General features: G+C 32.6%; 1 protein-coding gene across 2 annotated transcripts; it reads left to right on the forward strand.

The window, feature by feature from the left end:
- The first annotated feature begins 4,539 nt into the window (after positions 1–4,539).
- On the forward strand, positions 4,540–26,769 carry LOC105215048 (TNF receptor-associated factor 4). 2 transcript variants are annotated; one of them, XM_011188792.3, is made up of 3 exons: positions 4,540–5,288; positions 24,357–24,461; positions 25,264–26,769. In XM_011188792.3, the coding sequence occupies exons 1-3, from the start codon at positions 4,962–4,964 to the stop codon at positions 26,353–26,355; spliced, it is 1,524 nt and encodes a 507-aa protein (XP_011187094.1). In that variant the 5' UTR covers positions 4,540–4,961; the 3' UTR covers positions 26,356–26,769. The 2 variants fall into 2 exon arrangements, with proteins under 2 accessions (XP_011187094.1, XP_054084125.1); XM_054228150.1 differs by lacking the exon at positions 4,540–5,288 and adding an exon at positions 23,716–24,086.
- The last annotated feature ends 1,170 nt before the right edge of the window (positions 26,770–27,939 follow it).

Genomic DNA, 27,939 nt, shown 5'->3' on the forward strand with positions numbered 1-27,939 from the left:
AAAAAAGAATGTGTATGTGTTAACAAAAAACGTTACGTCCACTGTATGGTAAGCCGCTTTTAATTATTTAAGCCATGAATTGCTTTGCTGACACTGCGCTGCGCTAGTTGTTGTTCGTGGAGGGCTATTGTCAACGCTGCCGCTGCCGCCGTCATCGCTGGTGCGGTAATTGGCAGCACTCGACATGCCAAACACGTACCTCTACACACAATCGACAATAAACCCTACACATATGCTATAATAACAACAACAACTAGAGTAACAACAATAACAAACAGCCATCATAGCATATCAAAACGCGGTAAAAGCAGTCACAACAACAATAACAAATAATACTTAACAGCAGCACGCCAAGTAACGAGCAACGAACAGCCACAGCACGCTGAGCAGCTGCGCTTGCGCCGAGAAAAGTCACAAACCAAATGTGCTGGTTTTTCGCGTTGTTGTTGTTGCTGCTGCTGTTGTTGATTTTCTTATATCAAAGCAGCTTGTACTCTTACTCGCTTACTTACGTCGGTTGTCTACCTGAAATGAAAGGTGTGTGGAGGTTTAACATCTTTTGCTCTGCTTCTTCTTCTTCTTCTGCTTGCTGCCTTGCCGCTTGCTCGCTCAACCTTGGCAAGGCCGTTGAGACCAGTTAGGTTTTTTCGGTGTGGCCGCTTTTAGCCGGGTTAGCATAAGCAAGATGTTGTATTGGTTGTTTTGTTATTTTTGTTGTTGTTTTCATTTTATGCCTTTTTTTGTTGAAATATTTAAGGCGGTCTGTGTTAAGCAGTTATTTTTCATTCTCAAACTTTTCGATTTCGACTTTCAACACGCGGCCAAAGCAACAGCAGCAGCGATGGCTTGAGAACATCTTAACTGTATGTATGTATGTACATATGTATAAATAAATGTGGTAGACAGCTGCCGGATTGATTATCGGGTTGGGCTTGTGAGTGCCGGGTATTTGGGCAGTTGGCATACAGAAATAAAAAAAAATAATTGAGAAGAAAAAAACTAAGTAAACAAAATGGAACGCTGTAAAGTAGAGAAATGTATGTAAATACATACAAACGTACATCCCATCCAACCAGTTTGTTTCTTTCTCACTACAGTTGCTGTTGAGTTTATCTTGGAATGTGTCTGAACGGAAGTGAGCCCCCTCTCCTTTGCCTCCACTCCGCCACAAACAAAAGCTTTGGTCATTTAAGCCAATCTTAAGCTGTCACTCATTCATTTTAGATTATATTTTATACAATATTATATTTTCATATTTGCATACAAAGTCACAAGCGCACATATTTCATTTTGCTTAAGCAGATAAGTATGTAAGTCTGATTGTAAGTCTGTCGGTTCATAATACTTTCAAAAATGTAAAAGTGTGTGTTTACTGAATCCGTTGATAAGTGGAGCAGTGCAAATGAGCGAAAGTTATATAACGTCGCAAATTTTAATTTCCTCTGTTGTTAATGGAAGCGCAAAATTTTAATCAGGGCCCTCGGTTAATCGAAAGACCGAAGGTTTGATAATGATTAATTAAAGTTTCATTCTTTGATTTGGAAGAAAGTATTGCAATTTTTACTTTTAATTAAACTGAATGACGCGCAATAACTTTTCTTTGGAGTCTTCTAAGCTATAATAAAGTCAAAACATCTACCGTTAACTCCATACAATATTCCTATAAAATTAGTGCAATTCTTTCCCAATCGCAATACCTTTTTTTATCTCAAACTTTTGACCGCATTCTGAGGAAATTCACTGAATCTAAATCTACAAAGACCGTCAGGACTTTTAGGTATAAATAATAAATTTTAGTCTTGAAAAATACTCAAAATAAGTCCATGTTTAATAGATTATTCTTCATTAGCAGAAAACTTTTTAGCCCGATATAGAGTTGGTATAATGAGATCCATTCGTTCCAAACCTTACAGACCAGCCTGAAGAAGTACTATCAGATTTTCAATTCAATAGGTCAACAACATTTGTCTGTTGAAATATTTATAAAAAAATATGATTCATTACATTCGGTGTAACGATTATAAAATATTTTCAGTACAAAATTTTAAAAGTACAAGTTTTGCAAAATCTCAAATGCTTTCTTAATGACAAAGAGGTCAGGTCACTATTTTCTTAGTGCTTTGATCCTTTATTTAAAGCGTTCACTTGCTTTTATTCGACGATATAGAGTTTTTAAGATTAAACCTCCTCTTTCTATCTTTTATGGTTAAAATACACTTTTATTATTAAAGGGTTTTTATTATTCCCTGCAAAACTAATACGGCTATGTAAGCTGACGTTGAGCAATATCAAAAGCTCCGTCAGGATCGGGAAGGACCTCTCCGAGCCGTTCGATACCAAACGAGGCTTCAGACAGGGTGACTCACTATCGTGCGACTTCTTCAATCTATTGCTGGAAAAAATAATACGAGCTGCAGAGCTAAATAGAGAGGGTACAATCTTCTACAAGAGTGTACAGCTCCTGGCGTATGCCGATGATATTGATATCGTCGGAAGCAATAACCGCGCCGTTTGTTCTGCTTTTTCTAGACTAGATAAAGAAGCGAAGCGTATGGGTCTGGTGGTGAATGAGGACAAGACGAAATGTCTCCTGTCATCAAACAAACAGTCAGCGCACTCGCATCTTGGCTCCCACGTCACTGTTGACAGTCATAACTTTGAAGTTGTAGATAATTTCGTTTATCTGGGAACCAGCATTAACAACACCAACAATGTCAGCCTTGAATCTTGAAGAATCACTCTTGCCAACAGGTGCTACTTTGGACTGAGTAGGCAATTGAAAAGTAAAGTCCTCTCTCGACGAACCAAAATCAAACTCTATAAGTCGCTCATTATTCCCGTCCTGATGTATGGCGCTGAAGCGTGGACGATGACAACATCCGATGAGACGACTCTTGGGGTTTTCGAGAGAAAGATTTTGCGCAAGATTTATGGTCCTCTAAACATTGGCAACGGCGAATACCGCAGACGATGAAACGATGAGCTGTACGATTTATAAGACGACATTGACATAGTTCAGCGAATAAAAAGACAGCGGCTACGCTGGCTAGGTCATGTTGTACGGATGGAAGAAAATACTCCAGCTCTGAAAGTATTCGATGCAGTACCCGCTGGAGGAAGCCGCGGAAGAGGACGACCTCCACTCCGGTGGAAAGACCAAGTGCAAAGTGACCTGGCTTCACTTGGTGTTTCCAGTTGGCGCCAAAAAGCAAAAAGGAGGAATGAGTGGCGCTCTCTGGTGGATTCGGCTATAATCGCTTAAAGCGGTTCCTACGCCAAATATATATATATATATATTATTCTTGGTTTCTAGAGATATACAGTTAAAATTCCCTAACTCGAATCGCCATAATCCACAAAAAATTCGCGAAGGAGAGACTTCCGAGTTACGGAAGGTTATTTGTATCAAATTTTACTGCTATTGCCAATTCAAGAATTCGAGTTATAGAGAACTTCGAGTGATAGAAGTTCAACTATACTTCATAAATGAAATAATTTCAACTGTTTTGTTAGAAAAAAATAGTTTCGAATGACACTTTCTTATTCTTTACTGAAGCAAGCACTCATCATAGACCCTATACTAAAATCTAATTTTTTGTAGGTTAACATTATAAGGAACCTCGTAAACACAATTGATTCGCTGTAAGTCAATATATTCAAGGGCAAATATTTAGGGGCAGTATCGAAATAGATGAAGAAATTAAGCTCTTTGTTTCAAATTTCATGTACCCTTTGCACAAGTCAAGATATTAATTTCTATACACCATCAAGATGATTGAAACGAGTTTTCTGTACTATATTTTCTGTACCCAAGCGAGTACAATGGGTTAAGCAACTGCTTACTTCAAAAATAATATACTAGTATATATCTAATATACTTAGAAATCCTTTTATCATTAACAAATCGCATAGCAAATAGCATATACCCTTTCTTAATCCACTTATGTGTAATTCTACAAAAATGTGTTGGTTAAATATTAAAACCAATTACTAGACAGAAGAACCAAGCAACCCCTCAACGCAAACACACCTCAAAAACAAAAAGTCGAGAGAACAAACAAAAAGCCGGTCAAAACCACACCAAAAACTATGCGGCAAACAAAAACAGCTGCAAAAGAGGAATTTCTTGTCAATACTTTTTAAGCCTGTAGTAGCCTACATTGAAGCCTGAAGCCTCAACAGCACGGCTCAGCTCAGCTGATCCATACAACACAACTTGAATACCAACATTTTTCACACATTTTCTCTCTGAACCAACATGAACCGTTGACTCACAACAACGAGCATACGCTCGCGCAGTACCATACGGCAGAATATAGCGTACTCTCTCGCACGCCTCTAATGAAGTATGTGGCGATCGACAACACGAGTGGCAGCGCGTAGAGGCGGCGGTGTTGGTGGTTGTTTATCGCTGCTTTGCTGCCTGTTAACAGCACTGTTAACATACGCTGTTACTGTATTGTTGTTATTGCGCTGCGGTTGCTGCCATCTGCCATTAATATTTCTGCACCGTTGCTGACGACTTGGCTGGTATTTCTGTGCAGCATTTCACTTCATTACGTTTTTAACCAACGACGCGTACGGTTGATACGAAATACTAGTAGCGCTCGCAATTCGAAAATGTTAAGCAGTAATTTCGTGCAAACATGAAATTGACTTGACGTGAGTGCGTGTGACGAAGTGAAGTGTGTAAAATATTTGGCAAGAAAACAACAAAAATTCTATCACAATAGAGAAGCCAATAGAAAATACTGAAGCCAAAATTCTAAGCTTGTGTGTGAAAGAAATTGTGTACTTTAATGTTGAAACGACTGAGAAAAATAAAAATTTTATAAAAAAATTAAAATCTCAAAACTTGTGAAACTTTGTGTGAAATTTAGTGCAATCACTAACTTTGAAAGTTCGAAAAAAACTTGTTTGAAAAACTTCTAAAAAACAAAATCCTCTTGCAACACCCGAAAATGGTCCGCAGTCTGGCACAGTGGACGAAAACCCTAAGTTTTCCTTCACGCCTCTCACCCAATCGCAATTCGAAAGATTGTAGCAACTTGAACGCCACTAGTCCAGCACCACCACCCACACCGCCCAGGAATAAAACCACAAACAACAACAACAACAATAATAATTGTTCAACATCACGTTCCTCAACGTCAACAGTGTCATCATCACACTCAAATTCTACAGCAGCACCATCACCCACAACCATGGGCAACAACAGTGCCAACAGCAATTACAATGGCAATAATAACAACAAACATAATTTGCCCATCACGGAATTAGAGCAGATTGTGAGTATTAAGAGAATATAGTAGTAATAGAAAAAAAATCACAACAACAACAACAATAGTATTTTCTGTATTTCCACGCAAGGTAGCAGCTCAGAAAAAACTAGCAATAAGAATGTTATATAGCGGGTCAAGTATTCTGAATAGTCGAATTCTCATGCATTCCCTGTGTACTGTGTGGCTTCAGCTGGGAATGCTTTGGCTGTGCCAAGCAAAATGCATTCAATTATTATTCGCTTTTTGTTTTTGTTTGAAGCGCAGGAATGCAACGCGCACTTGCAAGCTCATGCTCAACCACAACCGTTGCCAATTAGTTCCACCAGCTTTTCAATGTGATTTTTGCTGTAAATCTGTGCTGCCTATCAGCCTCCTATCTATCCCATCTCGTGCATGAGTTGTCAGTAGAAAAAGCGTTCGCAATTTTATGAAATCAAGTGTGTAGTAGTTTTATTATTAAAAATAAAAACAAAAACAAAAGCTGGTGTAAAAAGAATTTCACCGCATTCATGCGCGTTGACTCACAGGCCTTCTTGGGACTTTAATGTGTGCCAAAGCGAACACGTTTATTTGAGTCAACCACTGGTGGGTGTTCGCTTTAATGGAGTTCGATAGGTTTTTGGTAGGAGAAATTGATATGGGAAATTATTAAATCTATAGTAAAGAAATAAAAAAAAAATATTTGAAAGTGAAATTGGGTAAAATAGAAATATAATTTTAATAAAACACGGTAAAAATTAAAAAAAAAAATAAATAAATAAAACAAAATAAAATAAAATTATATAAAATAAAATAAAAAAAATTAAACAAAAACAAAAAAATATTGAGATACAGTTTTAGTGTTTTAAAAGCTTTTAAATATATTTTTTTTACTGTAAATTAATGATCAAAAATAAAATTATAAATATTAATAAAGAAATTAAATAAATATGAACAAAGATATTATAATCAAAATAAAAAAGTGAAATATTCATTAGGTAAAATTTATGAAAATAAAAATTTAATTTTTTCTTCATTCGAAAGGAGACACTACAGCAAATAACACCTTTTAAACTGCTTTTGGACTTTTACATAATTTTATTATAAAAGAAATGCAACAATTTTATAAATAATCGAAACCGATAATTATAAAATATTATTAAATAAAATACATTTAAAAATATTATACATTTTAATAAAAAAATAAAATGTTAAATAAATGAAAAAAAAATATAAATATTAATAAAAAAATATAATATTTTTTGAATAATTTTAAACCAAAATAAAATGATATATTTCAAATGCAAAAAAAAATTTAAATGTTTATAAAAATTTAAAAATAAAAAAAAATATTTTAAATGAGAAAATATAATAAATAAAAAAATATTATAACAACATAATAAAAAAAAATATTTAAAATAATATAAAATAATAATTTGTTCACTAAAAAAATTAATAAATTATAAAAAATAAGTAATCTTAATGAAAATATAATATAAATAATAATATAAAATTAAAAAGAAATAGTAATACAAATTCAATAACTATGAATTATGAAAGTTTAATTGAAATAAAATATTAAAATCCTGATTAAAATTAAATTAAAATTAAAAAATATATTAACCACTTAAAAAAATAATTTAAAAATTTAAATTAAATATTAAAATAATAATAATAAACAAAAATTTAAAACAAAACAAACAAAATTGCGCAAAATTAAAAACAAATAAAAACTAAAAAAAATATAAAATCAAACAAATTAAAAACAAACTAACTGCAAGAAATGCAAATAAAACAATAATAATTTATGCACAAAACCGGATGTGGTTTGTTTTTAAGCCGCAACACATGTGGTAAATTTATTTAAAATAAACACAAGTGTGTGTGTATTTAAGCATTTATATATATGAATGGTGCCATTTCACTTTATGCGGAATACAACACCGCCAACACCAACACCAACAACAACTACAATAACACTAACTACAAACGCAAAACAGCTGTTGATAGCGAGTTTGATATAACCAAAATGTATATCAAATTACTCAGCAAGCAAGCGCCTATGCAAATTGAGGGCAGCTGTCAATTAACGATAAAATATATGCACAAGCGTTACATATCTACATTTATACATACATATGTTTTACAGTAAAATTTGTTTGTGTGCTTGACTTGATTTTGCCGGGCAAAAGCATAATAAATGCCAAAAGATAAGCAAAGGTAAACAGCAACGAACGGTACTACTTCTTATGGCCTAAATAAGAAATGCTAATGGCAGAGGGGGAGAAGATTTGTGTGCGCGCATAAAAGCATAGAAGTATGTCACACTACTAGCAGGATCTGAAAGTTGGGGGAGATAGTTAATGCGTATGACCTAGAAATTCGACGATAAAAAAATATAGTTTTTTCTGGGTGTGTTTGGAATGGTAGGAGAAGCAACTAATTTAATTAAATTAATATTTGAAATAACACATGTTGTTGTTGTAATCAAGGAATAGCTAAAAGAATATTTGTAAAATGATGTAATACCAAGGTATTGATGAAGAAAGTTGAAGCTTGAAATTAAAAAAAAAATAATTTTTGCGTAATATTCGTTCGCTTGCAATTCTCCACCGGTTTATGCTATTATTTCTTTTAATATGACATGCTTTTTAAGGTTAAATTTTCATGAAAAAAATTAAATTATTATAAAATCGTGGGAAAATAGAAAACACAACATTTTCTTTATTTCTCAAGTTACTGAATATTTATGATCCTTATCAATCTTGGGAAAATAGAAAATTTTCTGTACAGTTAGAGTTTTTTTGAAGTGAAATATTATTTATGAACATTATCGATCAAACGCACTATATTTACATTGTATACAAACACACTCCCCACTCTCCTGTCACAAATTTCATAAATTTTCCAACGTCAAATGCAATCGATTGCTATTTGTACAAGTTTTATCGCTTACGGAATTCCTATGCCTTCAAACCAGAGTCAATAAAGTTTATGCAGACAAATGTACATATGTATTTATATTACATATACATATGTATGTATATATGTACACATGTAAGCCATATTTGTAAAGAAAAGTGCTGTGTTTACATTGTATGGCTGTTAATACGCCGCTACTGTGCACATTTAAAGCCTAAAAAATGCAATCCATAAATAAAGCGTCAAGTATTTAGTTGCACAAATGCACATACATACAGACATCTGAACAAATTGTAACATGTGTGACACAAGCAAATAGTTTAAAGCAACAAAAAAACTAAATTTTTATTATTATTTTCACTTTATCTCCTTGGCAGTTTATGCTCTAAATGAAATTGTTAGTGTAAGACAAGCAACAACAACTAAACAAATGCATTTTATCTAAACAAAAAACCTGCATTTCAGTCAAAGTTATCGGAAATGCCTAAATTTATTGCTTTCTTTAATTTAATGCCAAACAAAAAGAAAAAAATTAAATAAAATTTGTGTAAATAAAGTGGCAGCATTTCCGTGTCTGCGCTACCGTATGCAGTTAATTTTGGATATTCAATATTTATATTCGAATGTAAAGGAATTCGTATGAAATGCAAACAACGCGTTTGTGATATGAAGCACCGAAATTTGTTTAAATATTTGATTAGTTAGCGCTTTGATGGCGGCGCGAGCGAAAAGATAAAGCAATTTTATGGAAAATAATTAAAATTTTTTTGTGAGTGTGAAATGTAACACAATTATATATATATATACAAAAATGTATATACACAAAATATTTAATTTTCAAAATTTGTTTGTTTATTTTTTATTAGCCCACAGATTAGTGTTAGTGATAAAAGAGACTAAAAAAAAAATTTTAATCTTCTTTTTCCCAAATTCATTAACTGATGTGCTCACTGCGACTATTAAGTTTATAAATTGCATTTATTATTATTTTAGGTATATTTGTATAATTTGTTTGTCTTAAGCACTACTTCTCACACTTCCCGCGCTGACCTTTGCTTACTGGCAAATTAATAGCAGAAACAATTTAAATAATGCACAAGATTATATATGAAATTACACTTAAACGATTTCGCCTTGAAGTAAAACTTCATAAACGAGCAAATTAATATACTCCAAAGGCATACAAACATACACTATATTATACCATTTGATACACATAATACACTATATACATATGCATATATAATTGTATGTATATACTCCATTTTTTTGTATACAATTTTTTTATGTTTGTGAATGATATTACTCCATTCATTGTGACAAATGGCAAGGTGTAAAGTGCAGGAAAATGACAAGTGATTAGGTAGATATGTATGTATGACAATGTCAAGCATTTGATTTAATTTTTCTTCTTTTTCAAGTACAAAAATTGAATTAAAATAGCTTATAGCAAATTTAAATGTCCCACTAAGTGTTGCAATTAAAATGTAATAAAAGCTTAAAGGCATTACCTAATAAAAAGAAACATTAAAGAAAAATCAAAACAAATAATTAATATAATATTTTTTTATAAATCTATTCCAAATTCGTTAAAAAAAATTGAATAATTATAGCATAAGATTAAAATTAAAACCACAAAATAAAAAAAAAAATAAAAAATAATAATTTGTATCAATATATTTTTTACTCATTATAAAATTAAATTTTTATCAAAATGTCGATTATAAATTTTTTTCTGCATTGCAAAATAAATAAACAAATTTTTAATTGAAAAAAAAAAACAAACAAAAATAATTTAAAAAAATCTTTCGAAAATAATAAATTTTAATAATAAAATAAAAAAAATATTTGATATAAACATTTTTTTTTTGGCGAGCATATATATTTTTCTTTAATTTAAAATAAATTATTATTAAAATTATTTTTAAATATTGAAAAAATGTATATAATTTACGCTGAAAAAATTCATTTTCTTTTTTTATACTGTCTGAAAAAGAAAAATTAAAGAAACATCAAAACAAATACTTAATAATATATTTTTTTTATGAATCTATTCCAAATTCTTAAAAAAAAAATTATTATAGAATAAGAATAAAGATAAGACCACAAAATATTTAAAAATTAAAATGCATTAAAAAATGTATAAAAATTTAAATTTTGTATCAATATATTTTTTACTCATTATAAAATTAAATTTTTATCAAAATGGCGATTATAAATTTTCTCTGCATTGCAAAATAAATAAACAAATTTTTAATTGAAAAAAAATAATATAAAAAAATCTTTCGAAAATAATAAATTTTAATAATAAAATAAAATAAAAATATTTGATATAAACATTTTTTTTGGCGAGCATATATATTTTTCTTGAATTTAAAATAAATTATTATTAAATTTTTTTTTTTTTTAATAATTCGAAAATAATAAAATAATTTTTTTTTAATATTTAAAAAATATATATAATTTACTCTGAAAAAATTCATTTCCTCTTTTTATACTGAAACACAATTTTTTTGGAATAAAAATAGACCAACATTGTTGTATGAAGTCTCACGCAGTCTTTCCTAAGAATCAAATAACATGAATACCGTTAACCTGTCACTATTCACACACTTGTGCCACGTTTTTCACACCATCTTGGCGACACATGTTTCAATCTTCTACTCATATGAGATGTGAAGATTATACCCAAAAGACCCTTCTGCAGTCCCTCTTTCATAGCCTGTCGTTTGCACTGCCGCACACCGCACAGAACACACAAGCATATTGAATCGATTTATGAAGAGTGGAATGAAAGTACGGGAGCTGTATGAATATACTCTGAAAGGTATCTGTTTGTCAACACAGCACGGAGGAGTAAACATAAAATCTGGTGCTGCAGGATGTCATCGCGCTGCTGCAGACAAGTGCGCGGTGGTGTGAGGAAACATGTGCGGCGCATTGTCATTGATATTGAATTCTTTTGGAGTATTTATAAAATTTTGAAAAAAAAAAATCAAATCGTTGTGTCTACATAGATTTGATTGCACATGTGTGCAGACAGTCTTTCAAGTTTCCGGTGTGGAGCAGAACATATGGGTTGTAGCATCCTCATACAGTGGCGGATACTTTCTTTGAATTCTATTGGAAGAGCAATGCTTTATAGGCTGCAGCTCCTTTTTTTCTTTCTTCATCTACGCATCACTACAGAGACACAACAACTCACAAGCTGAAGAATGCATAAAATCAAGTATGAATGTATATGTGTTTATGTCAGCGGAAGTTATGCTGTTTACAGTTAGTTGGCATTTATTTTCTTCATTTAATGACTGTGCGAGTTTACTGGTTGTTTTTATCCTCTTCATTGTCGGCGACGACAGTGCTTGATTATTTGTACTTGACATCAATAATAATGAATTGCTTAAAGTCATTCAGCATAAAGACATTCAGCGTAGCGAATAGACAATTCAGTTTAGGTTTACTATCTTAAGGCATCAATTAAGCGTAAAAAGGCATAAAGGTGTACGAATATCAAAAGGAATGCATATTTGGCAGATACTATACAAAAAAGTATTATCTCCCCAACCAACCAACTAGTGTCAAGTGCCCAACCCACAAGACATTCTAAAATACTTAATCAAGGTGTCGATTTCGCAAGAATACTACATAGCGATGCTGTCGCCATAACATAAATTATTAACATTCAAATGCACAGACAATGCATGCAAAAATGATGTACCCTGTGGGAAAAATTTTAGGGAGCAAAAGAGAGGTTATGTTTTGAGATTTCAATTTTTCAAGAGATGCTCTTATTGAACGTTTTAAGTTCTTATTACAATAACAAAATGTTTTGTTTACTTTTCTAAAGTCAATTTTTGCCCCAAAGTTGTTTTAAAAACTTTTAATTTTGAAAAATATTCTATCGAAGTCCTAACAGCTTGCAACATGAGATATAGTTAAATTAAATTTACTCTAAAGAAAGCTCTTGGTAAATATTTTATATGTTATAAACCATTATGATTGATAGTTCTCACTTTTGTTTCAAAAATAATTTCGAAAAATTTTCGAATTCAACAAATCTAAAGATCTAAAGATAAGATAGATCTAAATATAAGATATAATATAAGAGAGGGTAATATACCTCTCTTCCTCTAATTTTCATTAATTTCAATCTCAAAAAAAAATCTGACTTTATTTTTTCTCAGCTAAAATTTCCTACAGACCCTTTCAACGCATTAACAAACACTGTACGTATGCGCACAGATTAGTGTAGGTCGGTCGTTCGCACACACGATGCACCGCAAATGCCAAAGTTTATAGACATTATGGAATGTTAGCACACTGGCCTGCAGCCAGCAGCCACAAACCATCAGGCACCAGCAAACAACAACAGCAACAACAACATCTCCATCAGCAATACAACCAACAACTCGCATTGTTGAACGGCAAAACGCTAAAATGCTAAACTATAAACGTCAGTTAGCAGCCACAGTTAAGAGTATATGTGGCAAGCACTCTAAGCAACTTATGGCGTCAGTTAGTTAGTGGCGGCGACTCAGCAACACAAGCATGGAATATATGTACAAACCAACGTAGATAAATGCATATTATATGCAAGTCCATGAATAATGTAATGTTGCACGTTGCACTACGCCAACCTGCTGACTGCTAACTACCAAATGGTCTTGTTGTTGTTGCTAATGTTGTATCGCTCGCTTGGGAAACAAGTTTGCCGCGCATGGCGCATTCTTAAGCGACTGTTGCAAGCCAATCAGAGTCAAACAACATTCAAATGCCGACAGTAGGTGCGAGTAACACAATAACAACAAGTGCAACAACGACAACAACAAAGCGTTTACAAAGAGAAAAGCTGTTGAACCACAATACCATGAACAGCTGTAGGCCAGTTGAAAAAAAAAAATAACAAATAAAATGGAAAATTGTGCGAAAAACTACAACACAAAGCAGAGTTGCATTTTATGCATTACAAATGTGTGCTTGTTGTTGGTAGTCGTACATCCTTGCAAAGGCAAACAAGTTCCACTTTTTCTTTTTTCACCGCCGGTTGGGTGCAACTTTGATTTTCGCATTCCAATGTGAACGTTTTCTTTTTCTCTTACTTACAAAGTGGAAATTGAAATTTAAAAACTATAATTTAATTGGAAAATAATATTCTCAGGCCTGTTTCGAGATATGTATATACTTAATTAACGGCTATTTATGAAAAATACAATTTTCAAAGTTCTCTAACCGCTTAGAAACAGTGTTTTATGTTATAGAAGACATTAATAAAAAAATTAAAATTACATGATTTCTGATTATTAAAAAAAAAAATATTGGAACAAATTTTAAGACGAAAAAATCTGCAAATAAATTTTTAAATATCATAATTGGAGCCTAAAAACAAAAAAATAGAACATTCTACCCTTAATAATACATAATAAATGAGCTTATGTTGAATCTTGAAAATAAAACAATACGTTTTTCAAGACTAGTAATATATACATATGTATAGTCTAGAATCTAGACTATAATCTATATGACTAAACCCAACCAGAATGCTAATAATGACCCAGACATCATACCAAATTACAAAACAAGAAGAATAGACGAACAAACAGTCAATTCAACATTTCAATAAAAAAAGCAAAAAAAAATTGCAATAGATTTGCCATCACTAAAAGACAAAAAAAAGACAACTGCTGTTTAGAGAAAAGTGCATGCCCCAGCAAACCAATCAACCAAATCCTCTGAAAAAAAGGTACAAAAAATATTTCTGAAAGAGTAGTACTATGGACGTACACGCATGAGGCACTAGGCCATTAACTTCAGCTGATTATATGCTGCTGCCACCGCTGACGCTGCTGTTACTGCAGTGAATGAACTGTAAAAGAATGCATTTTGTATGCATATCTTGTATGCGCATTGTTGTAGTTGTTGTTGCAGTTATAATAACAAAGTATGTGGGGGAAAAACAAAAAAAAAAAAACAAAAAAAAAGAAAACCAGCAGCTAAGCAACTCAAGCATTTGGAAAATAACTGCAAAAGGGCAGCTGCAGCCAACGCACCTTCGAAGAATTTTCAATTACATTGTTTGCAGCTTGCTTGCCTACATGCTTTATTTCCTATACTACATGGCGCATGTACGAATGTAGTCATCATTTTTTTCTTTACACATTTTTCTCGCTATATTTATATGAATATAAGTCTGTCTGCAGTTACATGTGCCTTGCATTGCCTGACGTTCGCCGACTATCATACTTAGTAGACGAAAGAAAGAAAGTTTTGTTTGGCAAAACGCAGCGCACAATGTGTTTAGAACACGCACTATCGTCATTTCCGTTTCATATTTACATAAGTATGTACGAGTACAACTACAACAAAAACCGTTTGCACTTCCTCGATTGTCTGTGTCGATCAAACCTATACTAACCTGCATTCAATGCTCAATCATATTTTATGATTTTAGTTACCACATGCACTTTGGTTACCTGTGCTTGTGGCATTCCAAGCGCCTACTCGTCATGTCATTCGTGTCATTTGCCTTTTCCTTTTGTCTTAAAGCCACTTATTTATCAACTTTTGTCTATTCTTGTCTTTATGTGGTGTAGTTAGTCGTGTCTACTTTGTTAAGTATTATTGGTTAATTTGTCTGCCTATTTTTGGTGTGTAATTTCTGAAACTCAAACTCTCAATATTATGATATAGGGCTGTTGCAGTGACTTTAGCACTAATGCTGGCGCCACTAATTACCTCTACGTATATTAAAATTATTTTTGAGTGTTCTGAAAGAAGAGATTATGCGAAAATTTCATGACTTGCTTCCAAAAGAATTCAAAAATTGCAATAGATCATCCAGATGTTTTAAAATAAGAAAATACTAGTGTTCGATTCGCCACTTCTCTACTCGCTAATGTTGGTTCTCTGCTCTCATATCAAGAAATATATTATATAATTATATAACAGAGAGAACAGACCCTCTTTAGTTCTACCCGTCTCTCCTCTTCTAAAACAATTTTCAATATTTTTACTGCTCAATCGATCTAAAAATCGATCCAAATGCAAAATGTAAACAAAAAAACAACATCCGCTCAAAAACGAACAGCTGATCGACCAGAAAGTGTGTAACGCTTCAACTTTCAATATCTTATTACTCGACTACAATAATCCCTTGAATACACATTTAAACACACAAAAGCCCTGATGAAGCAGAAAAATATTCACATCAGACCAGAAATAAGCGAACTACAACGAAATCGCATTAAAGACAACATAACAAAAATTAAAAAAAAAAATAATAATAAAATTAAAGTAGCAAAGAAGAAGAGCAATAAAACAACAAAGAGAAGTGAACGAATTAAAATTTAGCAGTGGAAGTATCGACCAATATAAAGTTAAAGCAAAATAAAAATAGCGGCATAAACAAGTTTTGGAGCTACTCAAATGCACAGAAAACAACAAAATAAAAACGAATATCAGAGGGAAAAAACAACAAACAAATCAACATTTCATCAATGCAGCCGAAACTGGTACAAACACAAAGCCAATGCAAAGCAACAACAACAACAATAAAAAAATGGTAGCAGCTGAGACATTAAACTCCCATACTCTACTAGTGACTGAACCAGAAACAAGAAGCAGCTGATTCGTAACTGCACACTTTGCAGCGCCAAAGAGCAGGTAAACAGCAAACAGCTGAAACGAGCAAACGATTGCGATTTGCTGCAGTTGAAATTAAAGCAAGCGACACATGTTTGTATTGCAATAAAAACGAAATAAAATAAAATAAAAGTTAAAATACGAAAACAAGCGAGAAATTACAAGCATATAAACATACAAACAAACATGTATTGCTATCAAACAGTGCAGAGTGATCAAGCTGTTTAGTTTACGCAGTAGCAGAGCAGTAGCTGTAGCAGTAGCAGAGGGCGACGACAGCGCCAAAACAGCAATAGAGACAAGTGCGCCATCGTTTACAATATTTTTATTGTTGTTATTGCAAAATCACTTTATATTTTTAGTAGATATCAATTGCGAAAAGTATTTTCTATTTTTATTATTTTTTTTTTTTTTATTTTTCTTTTTTTTTACAAATGTTAAAGCTACCTCTGCGCACATTTTTCTCACAATCCAGCTGCTACAACACCACTGCCTCACCTTTACAATCGTAGATTTATTTGTTTTTAATTTGTGCTTTTCATTTTCATAGTTAAAACGGCATTGCTATAGCATGTCGAAACATGTTGACTGCATGCTGTGAGCGCATTGAGCGAATAAATACTGCAATGTGCAATGTGTGTTGTTGCGAAAAATATACATGCGGCAATTGAGTAACACTGAATGCAGCAGCTGCTCTGACTGCGCTCACCTGCTTATTAACAACAATAATAAGAACAACAAGCATATCGCAGTAAAACGCAAGAAAATGAAATTGTCAAACAGGTTAAATGTAAACTGTCGACTGCACAGTAACAGAACAACACTGCAACAGTGGCAGAATGCATAATAACAGTATCAACGAATGTTAATGGGAATATTTAACATGTAATTGCCAGCTGCACATTGTCGTCATCGTCGTACTTCCTTTTTCTTGTCGTTCTTGCCTTGCCGTTTGTGCTGCTCAATCGCAATTATGCTGACTCGGCAGAAATGAACATATGAGAAAAATCTAAAAACAGGTAGTGCGCTGTAGTGCAAAAAAAAAAATAAAATGTTGTTGTTTGCTGATTGGAGTTAAAAAAATGGTTGTTAAATGAGAATTTCGCCATCGATTGCAATGTGTGAATTTGTTGTTGCGAAGTGGTTTACAACAATTATATAGATGCTTATCGATATTTTAATACAAATTAAAATTAATTTCAAAAATAATATTAATTTAATTTCTAAATGAAAGTAATTATACTTAAAAATTAAATTTATTAATTTTTTATTTTTATTTTTGAAAAGTTTATTCTTTGAAAATTCTGTTTATTGTTTTATTTTCAGAATTTTTCATGTACAAAACTTTTGTAAACAATAATTTTTCACTGCTTTTTATATCTCATGCTATAATGCAATTCTGCAACATTTTTTTTCATTGGCGCCTAGTTTAAACCGCATATAAAAAAGCTTTTGCTGTTCATTTCCCAAGGCTAACTACCAGCTACGCAAAAACAATTGCTTACTGACATACTTTTGAGCTTGTAAGCCATAATTGAGCTGGTAGAAAAAGCGTTAAAAATACATGCCACAATGTGGCAGGTTAGTGTTGGCAAAATCAGAGATAAAAAACAAACAAAATAGCATTAAAAAAATTACAAAAAATTGGCAAAAACTAAACATTTCAATGACGTGGTTTTAATGAAAAATTGCATAAAAAATAAAATGTTTACAGAAAAGCAATTAGTGTTTAAAGTGTGAATTTTTATAAAGTCCGTGAAGATTTCCATGAAATTAATGCGTAAACATATTATATAATTTAATTTTGCATAAAATCGCTTGGCTCAGCAAGGTGCATGTAAAATGTCTAATAGCTATGTTCCATTCGACAAACGTAAGAGATATGAAACAGATTTTACTGGTCGTTTAAATATTGGCGTCATCTAGCATATAATATACTGAAAACTTTTGATTGGAACACTCATAGATTGATTATCTTGAGACAATTATTTAGTTTTAATGGAAACAAATTTATTTAGTTTCAGCTAATTTCGAAAATGTATTTAACACGCGCCATATTTCTATCATTTTTATATTTATTTACCCCTTAAATGATATTAAAACGAAAATTAACCAATTGGCATCTGTCACTTCCGCCGGAAACAATATTCAACTTAATTAGCATCACTTAAAGCTTTCAGAATTTATTCAAATTTCATAGCAAACCAAAAAAAAATTATAAATATAAATATTAGTATGAAGCCGCAAGGCTTTTCCAACAACAATCTTTGTACCTGTTTATTTGTCCAACGCCCGCTGCTGAAGCTTAACAACTGGCGACGCGAGCACTTGAGCCACAGCATTTTAACGAGATTTCATGGAACCATCGAGTGTGGGAAGATTTTCGACACAGCAAACAAAACAAGTTACAATTTAACAAACAACAACAAGAACAGCAAAGTTATTGCTTTGAACATGCTTAGTTAAATTAAATTACCACTAAGTGTTCCAACACTGTGCGTCAAGTTAGGACGCCTGTGGCGGTAATTACCATGGCTCGAACAAAAAAAGCGGAAATTGTGGAACAAAACAAAACCAGCGATAAGTGAAAAATTAGAAATATGCTAAGAGGAAATGTAAACTTGATAATAAAAGCTAGCAAAAGTTTAGCTCGCTTCATAGCTCAAGCCACAGCGAGTTGTAAACTAGTTAAGCATATAGAAATCAGTCTACTGCACTTGTTAACTGGCAAACAAATGGGAGGGAAAAAACCATGCGCCAGTTGCCCAAAAGGTTTGGCTTAATAAAAGGCTGCCAAGGCATGAATTTATTAAATCCGCCCAGCCAAAAGAGCATAGTTGTATTGATGAAATGACGCTAGACGCACGTGCTATTAACCTTAACGGTGGCTGTGACTATTATTAGCGGAGTTTGGGCTGTTTGGTGAGCTGACACGCCCAACACCGCCTTATATACGCCTCTTGAGTGCCAAAAAGTATTAATATATTATTTTTTTGTCAATTTTCATAGTAATTAACAAAAGAGGAGGTCGAAGGACGTGGTATATAGAAATGTGAAGAGTTGTAGAAAAAATATGACAAATCAAAAGATTTCCGAAACTAAAAACTGCCAAAACAAATATTTAAATTAAATATAAGCATTTATATAAGTCCGATTTCTAACAATAATTAAATTTCTGTCTGGTTTTTTATGACTTCATCGAACTTATGTTTTGTGAGACAAGCCTGGACTTGAATTTTCTTAAAGAATATCATAACAATATTTATTCTTAATTACGCATAAAATTAAAAAGTATGTATAAAAGCAATTCCCATCAAAAAATTCTCCAAAATACTCGGCACAGCTTCACAAAATACAACGAAGGTAGAGAAAAAACCATGACAATTTTTGTAAATAAAATCTTGTAAACCCCATAAAAATCTTTAATTATTAATAAGAAGCTGGTAATTTAGTCATCTATTATAAAAACAGAGAAAGAGATTGAAAATTTTAAAAATATAAAATTGAAATTCAAAAAAATCACATTTTATGTTTTATTAAGCTAATATAACGGCATGTCACACTAAAATAAAGCACATAAAATTTCACTACTGACTACCAATTAAGCCCTTTTCTATTACAATCTCATGCTGTTGAGTGATCTCCCACTTTGTTTTTTGTTTTATTATGCATTTTATTGCCACTCCGACTCAAGTGCACATTTTTCACATTAATTAGTGGCAAGCGCATTTATGGCTTCAAATGACAACAAAAAAATATTAATATGCTTCTAAAATAAAATACATTAAAGTTGAAAAAAGAAAAAAATGGAAAAAATTTCTTGGGAAATTTAATGTTGTCCACATATAAAGGCAAGCTCCACAAACATATTTAGCTAAGAATGCTAAAAATTACCCACTCAAAGAATTGAGACAACAATTGTAGAGGCAGCGAGTCAAGTCAATCAGCTTTGCATGGGTCTCCGGGGCATAATTTGAGACGCTGATATATGTCCGTATGCGACTAATCAAACGCGAACACAAAAGCGCATTCTCAAGACATTGATCATGTAATTGTTGTTGTTGCTGTTGTTATTGTTGCAGCTGAAAGCATAAAAATCGAGTGGCTGTCATGCTATTAAAAGGGTGCAACATTTTAAGTGCCACTTCGAGTGGCAGAGCAATTTTAGTAGGTGAAGCCGTAGGAGATATGATATGTTAGAAATATAAATTTTATATGCAAATTATGTGGACGTGAACGCATTCCAACTAAATTTAGACATAAATGCCTATAGCTATAGATTTTTTGTTGTTGCTTGTTGTGGTATTTATGCTTTGATTTCAGAATTTATGTGCTTATTTATTCTGAGATTCTTTTCTTCATTTTTTTTTTGTTGAAATCGAAAGTCAATGGCATTTCATTGTTTCGATTTCCGCTGTGAGTTGTGCACCCCCCACTCAAAGAGCCTAAGAAACTTTGATCAAACAAATTAACATAAATTGAAATTCCTGCGAGACAATTTTAATGCAATCCCTCTTGATTTGTATATGTATGTTTGTTTGTTTGTGATCGTGTGTGCTTTTGAAGATAACACTAATAAAGTATGCAAACAAATTTGTCGTTTGTATAAATAATTGCTTGACTTTTTGTAAGCTTGGCATGTGGTTGCCTTCCACTCGATTTTTTTTTCGAAAAATTTCAACGGAAGTGCAGAAAAAAATGTATAACAAAGTTAGGCACACGTGTTACATATACATCATCCGCCGGCTTTGATTTGTGTTTTTGTAAATTAAAAGTCAAATAAAATAAATTTGTTTAATGCGGTGGAATGTCAATAAGTCGACTATGCAGCTGCTCTTCGTCAAGAAATATGAGTGGAAAGTACTGTGAAAGGCCGCAGATACCAAAGAAGATACCAAATATGTTAGAACACTAATATTTCAGCGGTTAAAGTCATCAATTCCAACAAAAATTTTGAAAAATGCCAAATTTGTGACATTTGAAAACTTATTCAGACCCACACCACAGTCATTAAAAGGTGTGAAACTTAGATAAATATCTCCAAGCTACATATAAGACCCTGTAAATACCGCTCTTTATGCTTTATTTTTTTTCCTACTCCGTTTCTTAGCGACAGGAAGTGTATTTCTTTATAAATTTCCCTACCAAGTTAAAAAATTAAACCCACCATTGACATTAATCCCGACGTTGAACAAAAGCCTTGCAGCCTGGGTGCTCTTACAACAACAACAATGACAAATCATAAATTAAACACGTTTTTTTAACTGCATTTACGCGCTTCTCATCATTTATTTCACTTATACCACACGCTTCCCTGCCAAGTCCCAATGTGTTAATTAAAGACGCAATGCAAGATTTAAGATCAAGCACAAGAAAAGCATACTTCTAGTGAAAAATGTTTGTTTGACTCCATTTTTTACGCGCGTATAAATATTTAGTTCTGCTGTTGTCAAGTGGCGGCGCAATTTATCAAAACACGCTGTGTGTCTGCCAATTCCACTTCCAGTCGTCTTAGCTACTGTTTTTTGCCTGCAGGAACTGCTTTACGGACTACAACTACATTGAGCGCCTCGCCTATAAGCTTGAGCTTGAGCTGCGCCACCACAGATAAGGTCAATTAAAAAAGGCAACCGGAAATGTTTGTCACTCTCTTTGCTGGCGACAAAGACCACAAGACGGCGACAAGACGACTCACGACAAAATGCGTGTGACAACAAAAGCAACAACAACAACAGCAATCATTGAGTGAGAGGGCAAATTAATTGTTGCTGGCTAGTTGACCTTTTTAACATCAAAAAAAGTGGTTAAGATTTCGCTTTCTTGTTATGTGTTGTTGTTGCAGTTGGATAATAATAATTTTTACTCTTTGAGTATTAAAAACTTTCACAAATTTTCAATCATATTAATTCATAGCAAAATTAATACGACTGTACTTATACATTTTTTAAGATGAATATGTTTATAATAACAATTTTACCCTTCCCCACCGACTTTTTTTTATCATTTTGTGCATTTTTTCTTCCCTCTCATATCACTTGATGCCGCCAGCAGAAAAATTGCAACGCATTTCTTATTATCAGCGGACATAAAGTTACAACTGCATCGCATTCAGCGAACACCCGCATTTTTTTCTGCGCATTTACTCATTTAACAGCTGGTCCGTACGACCGGCCAGCCCGACAATGCTTTATGATAGCAAATTCGCTTGATTCGCGTGCTCATTACGGCGCTTTTGTAGTTTTTGCGCATTTTTTCCAATTTTAACTTCATATCTTCATACTCATATATAATCAACCGGATGTGGTGGTTGCACTGACTTACATTATACACCGCAACTCCCCATTTACATTGCACTACTGCAGAACACAGCCAACCGGTCTCACATGCACATGTACAATGCACTCTCCCCCCCCCTCGCGAAATGGCACTTAAAAGCATGAGCTTGCAATTTACTTTGATTATATTTCATTTGTTATTTTTTGTTGTAAATATTTTTTTGTTATTTTTGTTGTAATTTTTTTTTTATATTTGTTGTTGTTGCATTTTGCATATTACTCGTTGCGGCCTGCTGCTTGCATATTCATTAATAAATTTAACTGAAATGTTACAGCAACATACAATTATGTTGCCCGGTGCTCTGTTGTTATACGTACTACAGCAGGGGCCCTCACACTCAGTAGCTGGTTAGTGGCTGGCTGTTGTTGTAAGTGGCTTCTTGTACACCAATTGCCGGCATTTCATTTACAACGGCGCGTATGTAATTTACATATTATACATAAATATGTAATTAAATATACAGAAACGTAAAGACATTAGGAGAGTTACAGATCGAAAGGTTAATGAAAATGGAAATAAAATTAAATAATGAAAGCAAAAAAAAATTAAGTGAAATGTACATATGTATGTGAATACATATATATCATATTAAATTGAAATAGTAGAAAATAAAATTTATAAATTAAAAAAATAAATAAAAATATTTATCTAAAAACTAAAATTAAATAATAAAAATATTAACAAAAAGAAAACTAAAAAATTTAAATAAAAAAATTATTTATATAAATAGAAATGATTTAAGAAAAATAATCAATTAAAAAATTAAATTAAATAAAAAATAAAATTAATTTAAATAAAAAAATAAAACGGGATTATTTAATATATAATAATAAAACAAACTAAAAGAAAATATAAAATAAAATGATAAACAATAGAAAAATAAATTATATAAAACAATAAATTAAAGAAAATAAAAATTTAAATATTTTGGGAAAAAAAATTATTAAAATTAAAATAAAATAAATATAAAAATTTAAATAAAAATATTAATATCCAATCCCGATGTATATGAATTAATATTTTATTTAAGCGATTTAAAGCAAAAATTTATAGTAGAAAATAGACGTGAATTAAGACACTTTCAACAATGGATATTATTAATATTCCAAAAAATATTTATATACAAACAAATATGTTAAGAAGCCGATTTCTAGCTTTGTTTTCACACGTTCTAACAATAAAATGTTTTGATAATAAGTGAAACCAACAATATCCTAAGTCAAAACAGATGAGGAAATCAGCTGAGAAAGTCAACGAATGTGTAAATAAACATATAAAAAGTAAATAAAATCATGTAGCAAAGAAAAAAGAAAAATAACTACCAAAATAAAAAAAATTCCAAAAATCCTTGAAAATAATTTTCACACCAAATCAACTATTAAGAAAACATAACATAACATAGGAAACTCCTTAAAACTGTGTGAATGAGAGAATTAAAAAATATTATTTCAAGAAGATAACAAGATCGGTTTATCAACTCTGTTTTCATTCTGTTCCATCAATACCTTTGATTTTCCTTGCATTTAGATATCATATCGAATATTTGTATTGCATTGTCAAAAAAGTGAATTTCCCAAAAATTCATTTGAACAGCCAAACTGATAAGTGCGTTCATGCTGCCTGCTGCGGGCAGCCAGGGCTTATCCGCAATTATCAGCTTTTGTCATCAATAGAACAAACAAATGTATGTTTTGACTGAAGAACAGGTCGCCAGCCTAACTACATGCATACAACTGACAGTTAGTGACGCGCCTAAATCAACAGTCAGCCGACCGACCGAGTATAAATATCAAAGCATATAGTAAATTTATGACAGTCTCTCGAAACGTGTCTGCAAAGTGCAGTGATAGTGCATACTATAAATAATACTCAAAATAATACCAGATGAAGTGTTTTAGAAATATTTTTGGTAAAAAAGGCGAATATCAGGTTAGAGCATTTTTCACTTGATAAAAATTAGAAAAAATAAAAAAAAAATTTAAATAGAAAAAACATAAAATATATTAAAAGGCGAATATCAGGTTAGAGTGAAAAATGATTGAAAAAAAAATAGAAAAATAATTTTAAAAAATTAATAAAAAAATAGAAAAAAAAACATAATTTTCAATATCTCTAAAACTAAAATTAAGTGTAGTGTTCACTTTAAATAATTTGTGTTTAACAATCAACTAAATCTCATATTATTTCTTCTTCTTCCAGATTTACCCCGGTCCCGATCCCAAACAAGCCATCATGGGCTCACTCGTCTTCTGTATACATCACAAACAGGGCTGTAAATGGTCCGATGAGCTGAGAAAACTAAAGGTGTGTATAAAAGCACGTGTAAAAAATATTATGTAAACCCAAACGCGCACAATTATAGTTCATTTCTCAGTATCAAAAAAAAAAAAAAAAAGAATTAATTATTTAAAGTCACCTCAACTAACAAGTTCATAGCACCAGACAAAAAAACATACAGATATACATTATTATGGCTTCTTAAATAATTTCATTCATTAAGTTAACACTTTTTAATAAGCATGTTTTGAACGCACCTCTTACATACATACAAACATATACTACCTGAGACTGACTTTTGTCGCTTTTTTTGTTATTGTTAATAGACTTCTAATGTGCTCATAAAAAACTAGTAGTCATTTTTATGTTTTTGAAATTCATGTTCATTCATAAGAAGCCGTAACTGGAATTCTAGTGAATTAAAAAAATGTTGTGTGTAGTGTAAGAAACTTAGGTCAGTTGGGGTGATGTGGTGAAAAAATGAGGAGTTAGGTACATAAATATCATATACATAATACATGGAAATAGTTTTAGTTGAATTATATTAAAATATCTTAGTCGTTCGCTTAATTGAAGGACAAGATTTCTGGGTCTCAATAATTTGGACACCATTGTAAAAAAAAATATTTTATGTCAGGAAGAGGCTTTATTTAAAGATTTTTCATACTTTGCAGATCATTAGTATTATCGAGTTCGGTCCAGACATAAGTTTAGATTCTTATTTCTTCACTCCGTGTAATTTTAGACATATTTTAACTTGATTTAACCTACTCACATACTCCCATTACATATCCACAAACACTAACCTCATGCTCTCTCTCTCTTCCAGGGTCACTTGAACGTTTGCAAACACGATGCCACACAGTGTCCGAACAAGTGCGGCGCACAAATACCACGCATCATGATGACCGATCACCTGCAGTTCACCTGCAACATGCGACGCACCAAATGCGAATTCTGTCAGAGCGAATTCTCTGGCGCTGGTCTTGAGGAGCATGCCGGCACCTGCGGTCAGGAGCCGATTTACTGCGAAGCTAAGTGCGGTCAACGTGTGCTACGCGGACGCATGACACTACACAAGTCAAAGGATTGTGCCAAACGTCTGCGTCGTTGCGCACATTGTACGCGTGAATTCTCGTGCGACACACTGCCACTGCATGTGGCACAATGCCCACGCGCACCGATGACCTGTCCGCAACGCTGCGATGCCGGTGCCATTGCACGCGGCGATATGGAGACGCATTTGCGCGACGAATGCAAAGCGCTGGCGATCGCTTGCAGTTTCAAGGAGGCCGGCTGTCGCTTCAAAGGACCACGACATATGCTTGAAGCGCATTTGGAAGCAAATGCCGCGTCACATTTGTCATTAATGGTGGCGCTGTCGTCACGTCAGGGCCAACAGATACAAATGTTAAAGACGGCCGTCTCCAAGTTGTCCATTAATTATACCGGTACGTTGTTGTGGAAGATCACCGATTGGTCGTCGAAAATGACAGAGGCGCGCAGTAAAGATGGACTGGAATTGGTATCGCCACCATTCTACACATCACAGTATGGTTACAAATTGCAAGCTTCAATGTTTCTCAATGGCAATGGTCCCGGTGAGAATACACATGTTTCCGTTTATATTAAAGTGCTGCCGGGCGAGTATGATGCATTGTTGAAGTGGCCATTCGCGCACTCGATCACATTCACACTCTTCGAACAGGGCGCGCAAACAGGACAGGGTGGTGTCGCCGAGTCTTTCGTGCCGGATCCAACATGGGAGAATTTCCAGCGGCCATCAAATGAACCAGATCAATTGGGTTTCGGATTTCCACGTTTCATCTCGCATGAAATGCTACACAGACGTCCTTTCATTAAGGAGGATACGGTATTTTTACGTGTAAAGGTGGACCCCAGTAAAATTGTGTCGGTCTAAAGTCCCTTGAAACTTGCTGGTGTGTCTCGGTTACACACACTAACGCTTAGTGGAATACGTTTTTATGTGTTTTTTAATTAACATTTAAATGAATACTGTGTATTTAATAATAGTTAGAGTAGTTATGTAAGTGAGTGTAAAAGACAAGCAACAAAGTGTGTCGTCTCAAGTAATCCCAAGACACCATGAAAACAAATTGACAGTCACTGCAGCTTCGCGTGCGTAGACCATGTAGCTACACTACGCGCAAGCAAAAGCAACAACAATGACAAAATGCAAAAGCAAATTTGTGAAAACAATAACAAAAGTGAAAGGAAAAAATCTTACGGTGCGGTGAAGATTTTAATTTCTTAAAGTGGACAAGCACAAGTCAGTTTTCTTTTACAAACATAATTTAAAACATATTTAAGTAATTTTATATTATTGCGAAAAAACGCGCAGTTTTCAAAAACAACGAAATCAGACCAAAGTTAATGCAAACGAAAAAAGGAGCAAGAAAAAAATTATTATTAATAATTAGTATTGTAAGCAAAATAAAAAAAAACATAATGTATACCTGTTTAGTATAAGGTGAATTGTGACACAGCGGAACACTCAGCAGAGTTCATGTCTACAGTCTTTTGTTGATGACTAAGAAACTTAATTTTCGATTCGTGAAAATCATTGATTTAAAGCAAACACTTTCAAAAGATCTTCATTGGTTTAAATACAAACATTTTTTTAGTTTAGTTTTAAGTATGCAAACGAAATGTGTATGGAAATTTGTATTCTTGAATTCATTATTATAATTTTTTGAATTATCAATTTTTATTTTTGTGTTGCAACTCCTAAGCGGGTGCCACTTATGTAAATAAACGTTAGTAGAGAGTCAATGTTCTAACCAGCAATGACATTTAAGCAAACAAATCATTCAACTTTTTAATAAAGTGTTCGAAATGACAACAATAGCAAATGCATACATTTGCAAAAACAGCATTAGTCATTAGTTTATAAGTACAGTTGTGTCTGAGTAGTTTTTAAGCATAAATTTATACCTACACGTCAGAAAACATATATACATATAGATGCTTATGCATTTCTTTCATTTCTACTATGTAATAAGTATGAATAATGGAGAAACTTTTATAATTACTTCTGAAAATATCATAAAAAGCATTATTTAAAAATTAAACGCTCTAAAAGGCCAAAAACTTAAACAAAAATTAATTGTTTGTTTTATTTTACTGGAAAATTGTTAATGAACAACAAACAGGGTAAAGTATAGCACCACAGATGGACTTGGAAAATTTCGGGACGAATTTAGCACATATTAACAAACATTTACAATTTTATTTTCCAAGAATTTGATCATAATGGAGCAAAAACAAAAGATACTCCTAAGTACCATACACTTAGGGGCATATTTTTAAACAAATATATAATATATTTTCCTGAAATAATAAAAATGTAATTAACAATTTATTTATCTTTGAAAAATATTCAAGGTCAAGGTTAATAGGGTAAATTATGTTAATAATAGAGAATTATAATGAAATATTTATAATTCTTATAACACAAAAAAGTTGAACTACCATAACTCGAAGT

This window comes from Zeugodacus cucurbitae, chromosome 3, assembly GCF_028554725.1.
Source record: "Zeugodacus cucurbitae isolate PBARC_wt_2022May chromosome 3, idZeuCucr1.2, whole genome shotgun sequence".
Classification (NCBI taxonomy): domain Eukaryota; kingdom Metazoa; phylum Arthropoda; class Insecta; order Diptera; family Tephritidae; genus Zeugodacus; species Zeugodacus cucurbitae.

Excerpts from the sequence above, each read along its gene's own strand:
- LOC105215048 (XM_011188792.3), top strand. The coding sequence starts at position 4,962 with ATGGTCCGCAGTCTGGCACAGTGGACGAAAACCCTAAGTTTTCCTTCA. Across the intron at positions 5,289-24,356 it reads TCACGGAATTAGAGCAGATT|ATTTACCCCGGTCCCGATCC; the intron begins GTGAGTATTAAG and ends TTCTTCTTCCAG. Across the intron at positions 24,462-25,263 it reads ATGAGCTGAGAAAACTAAAG|GGTCACTTGAACGTTTGCAA; the intron begins GTGTGTATAAAA and ends TCTCTCTTCCAG.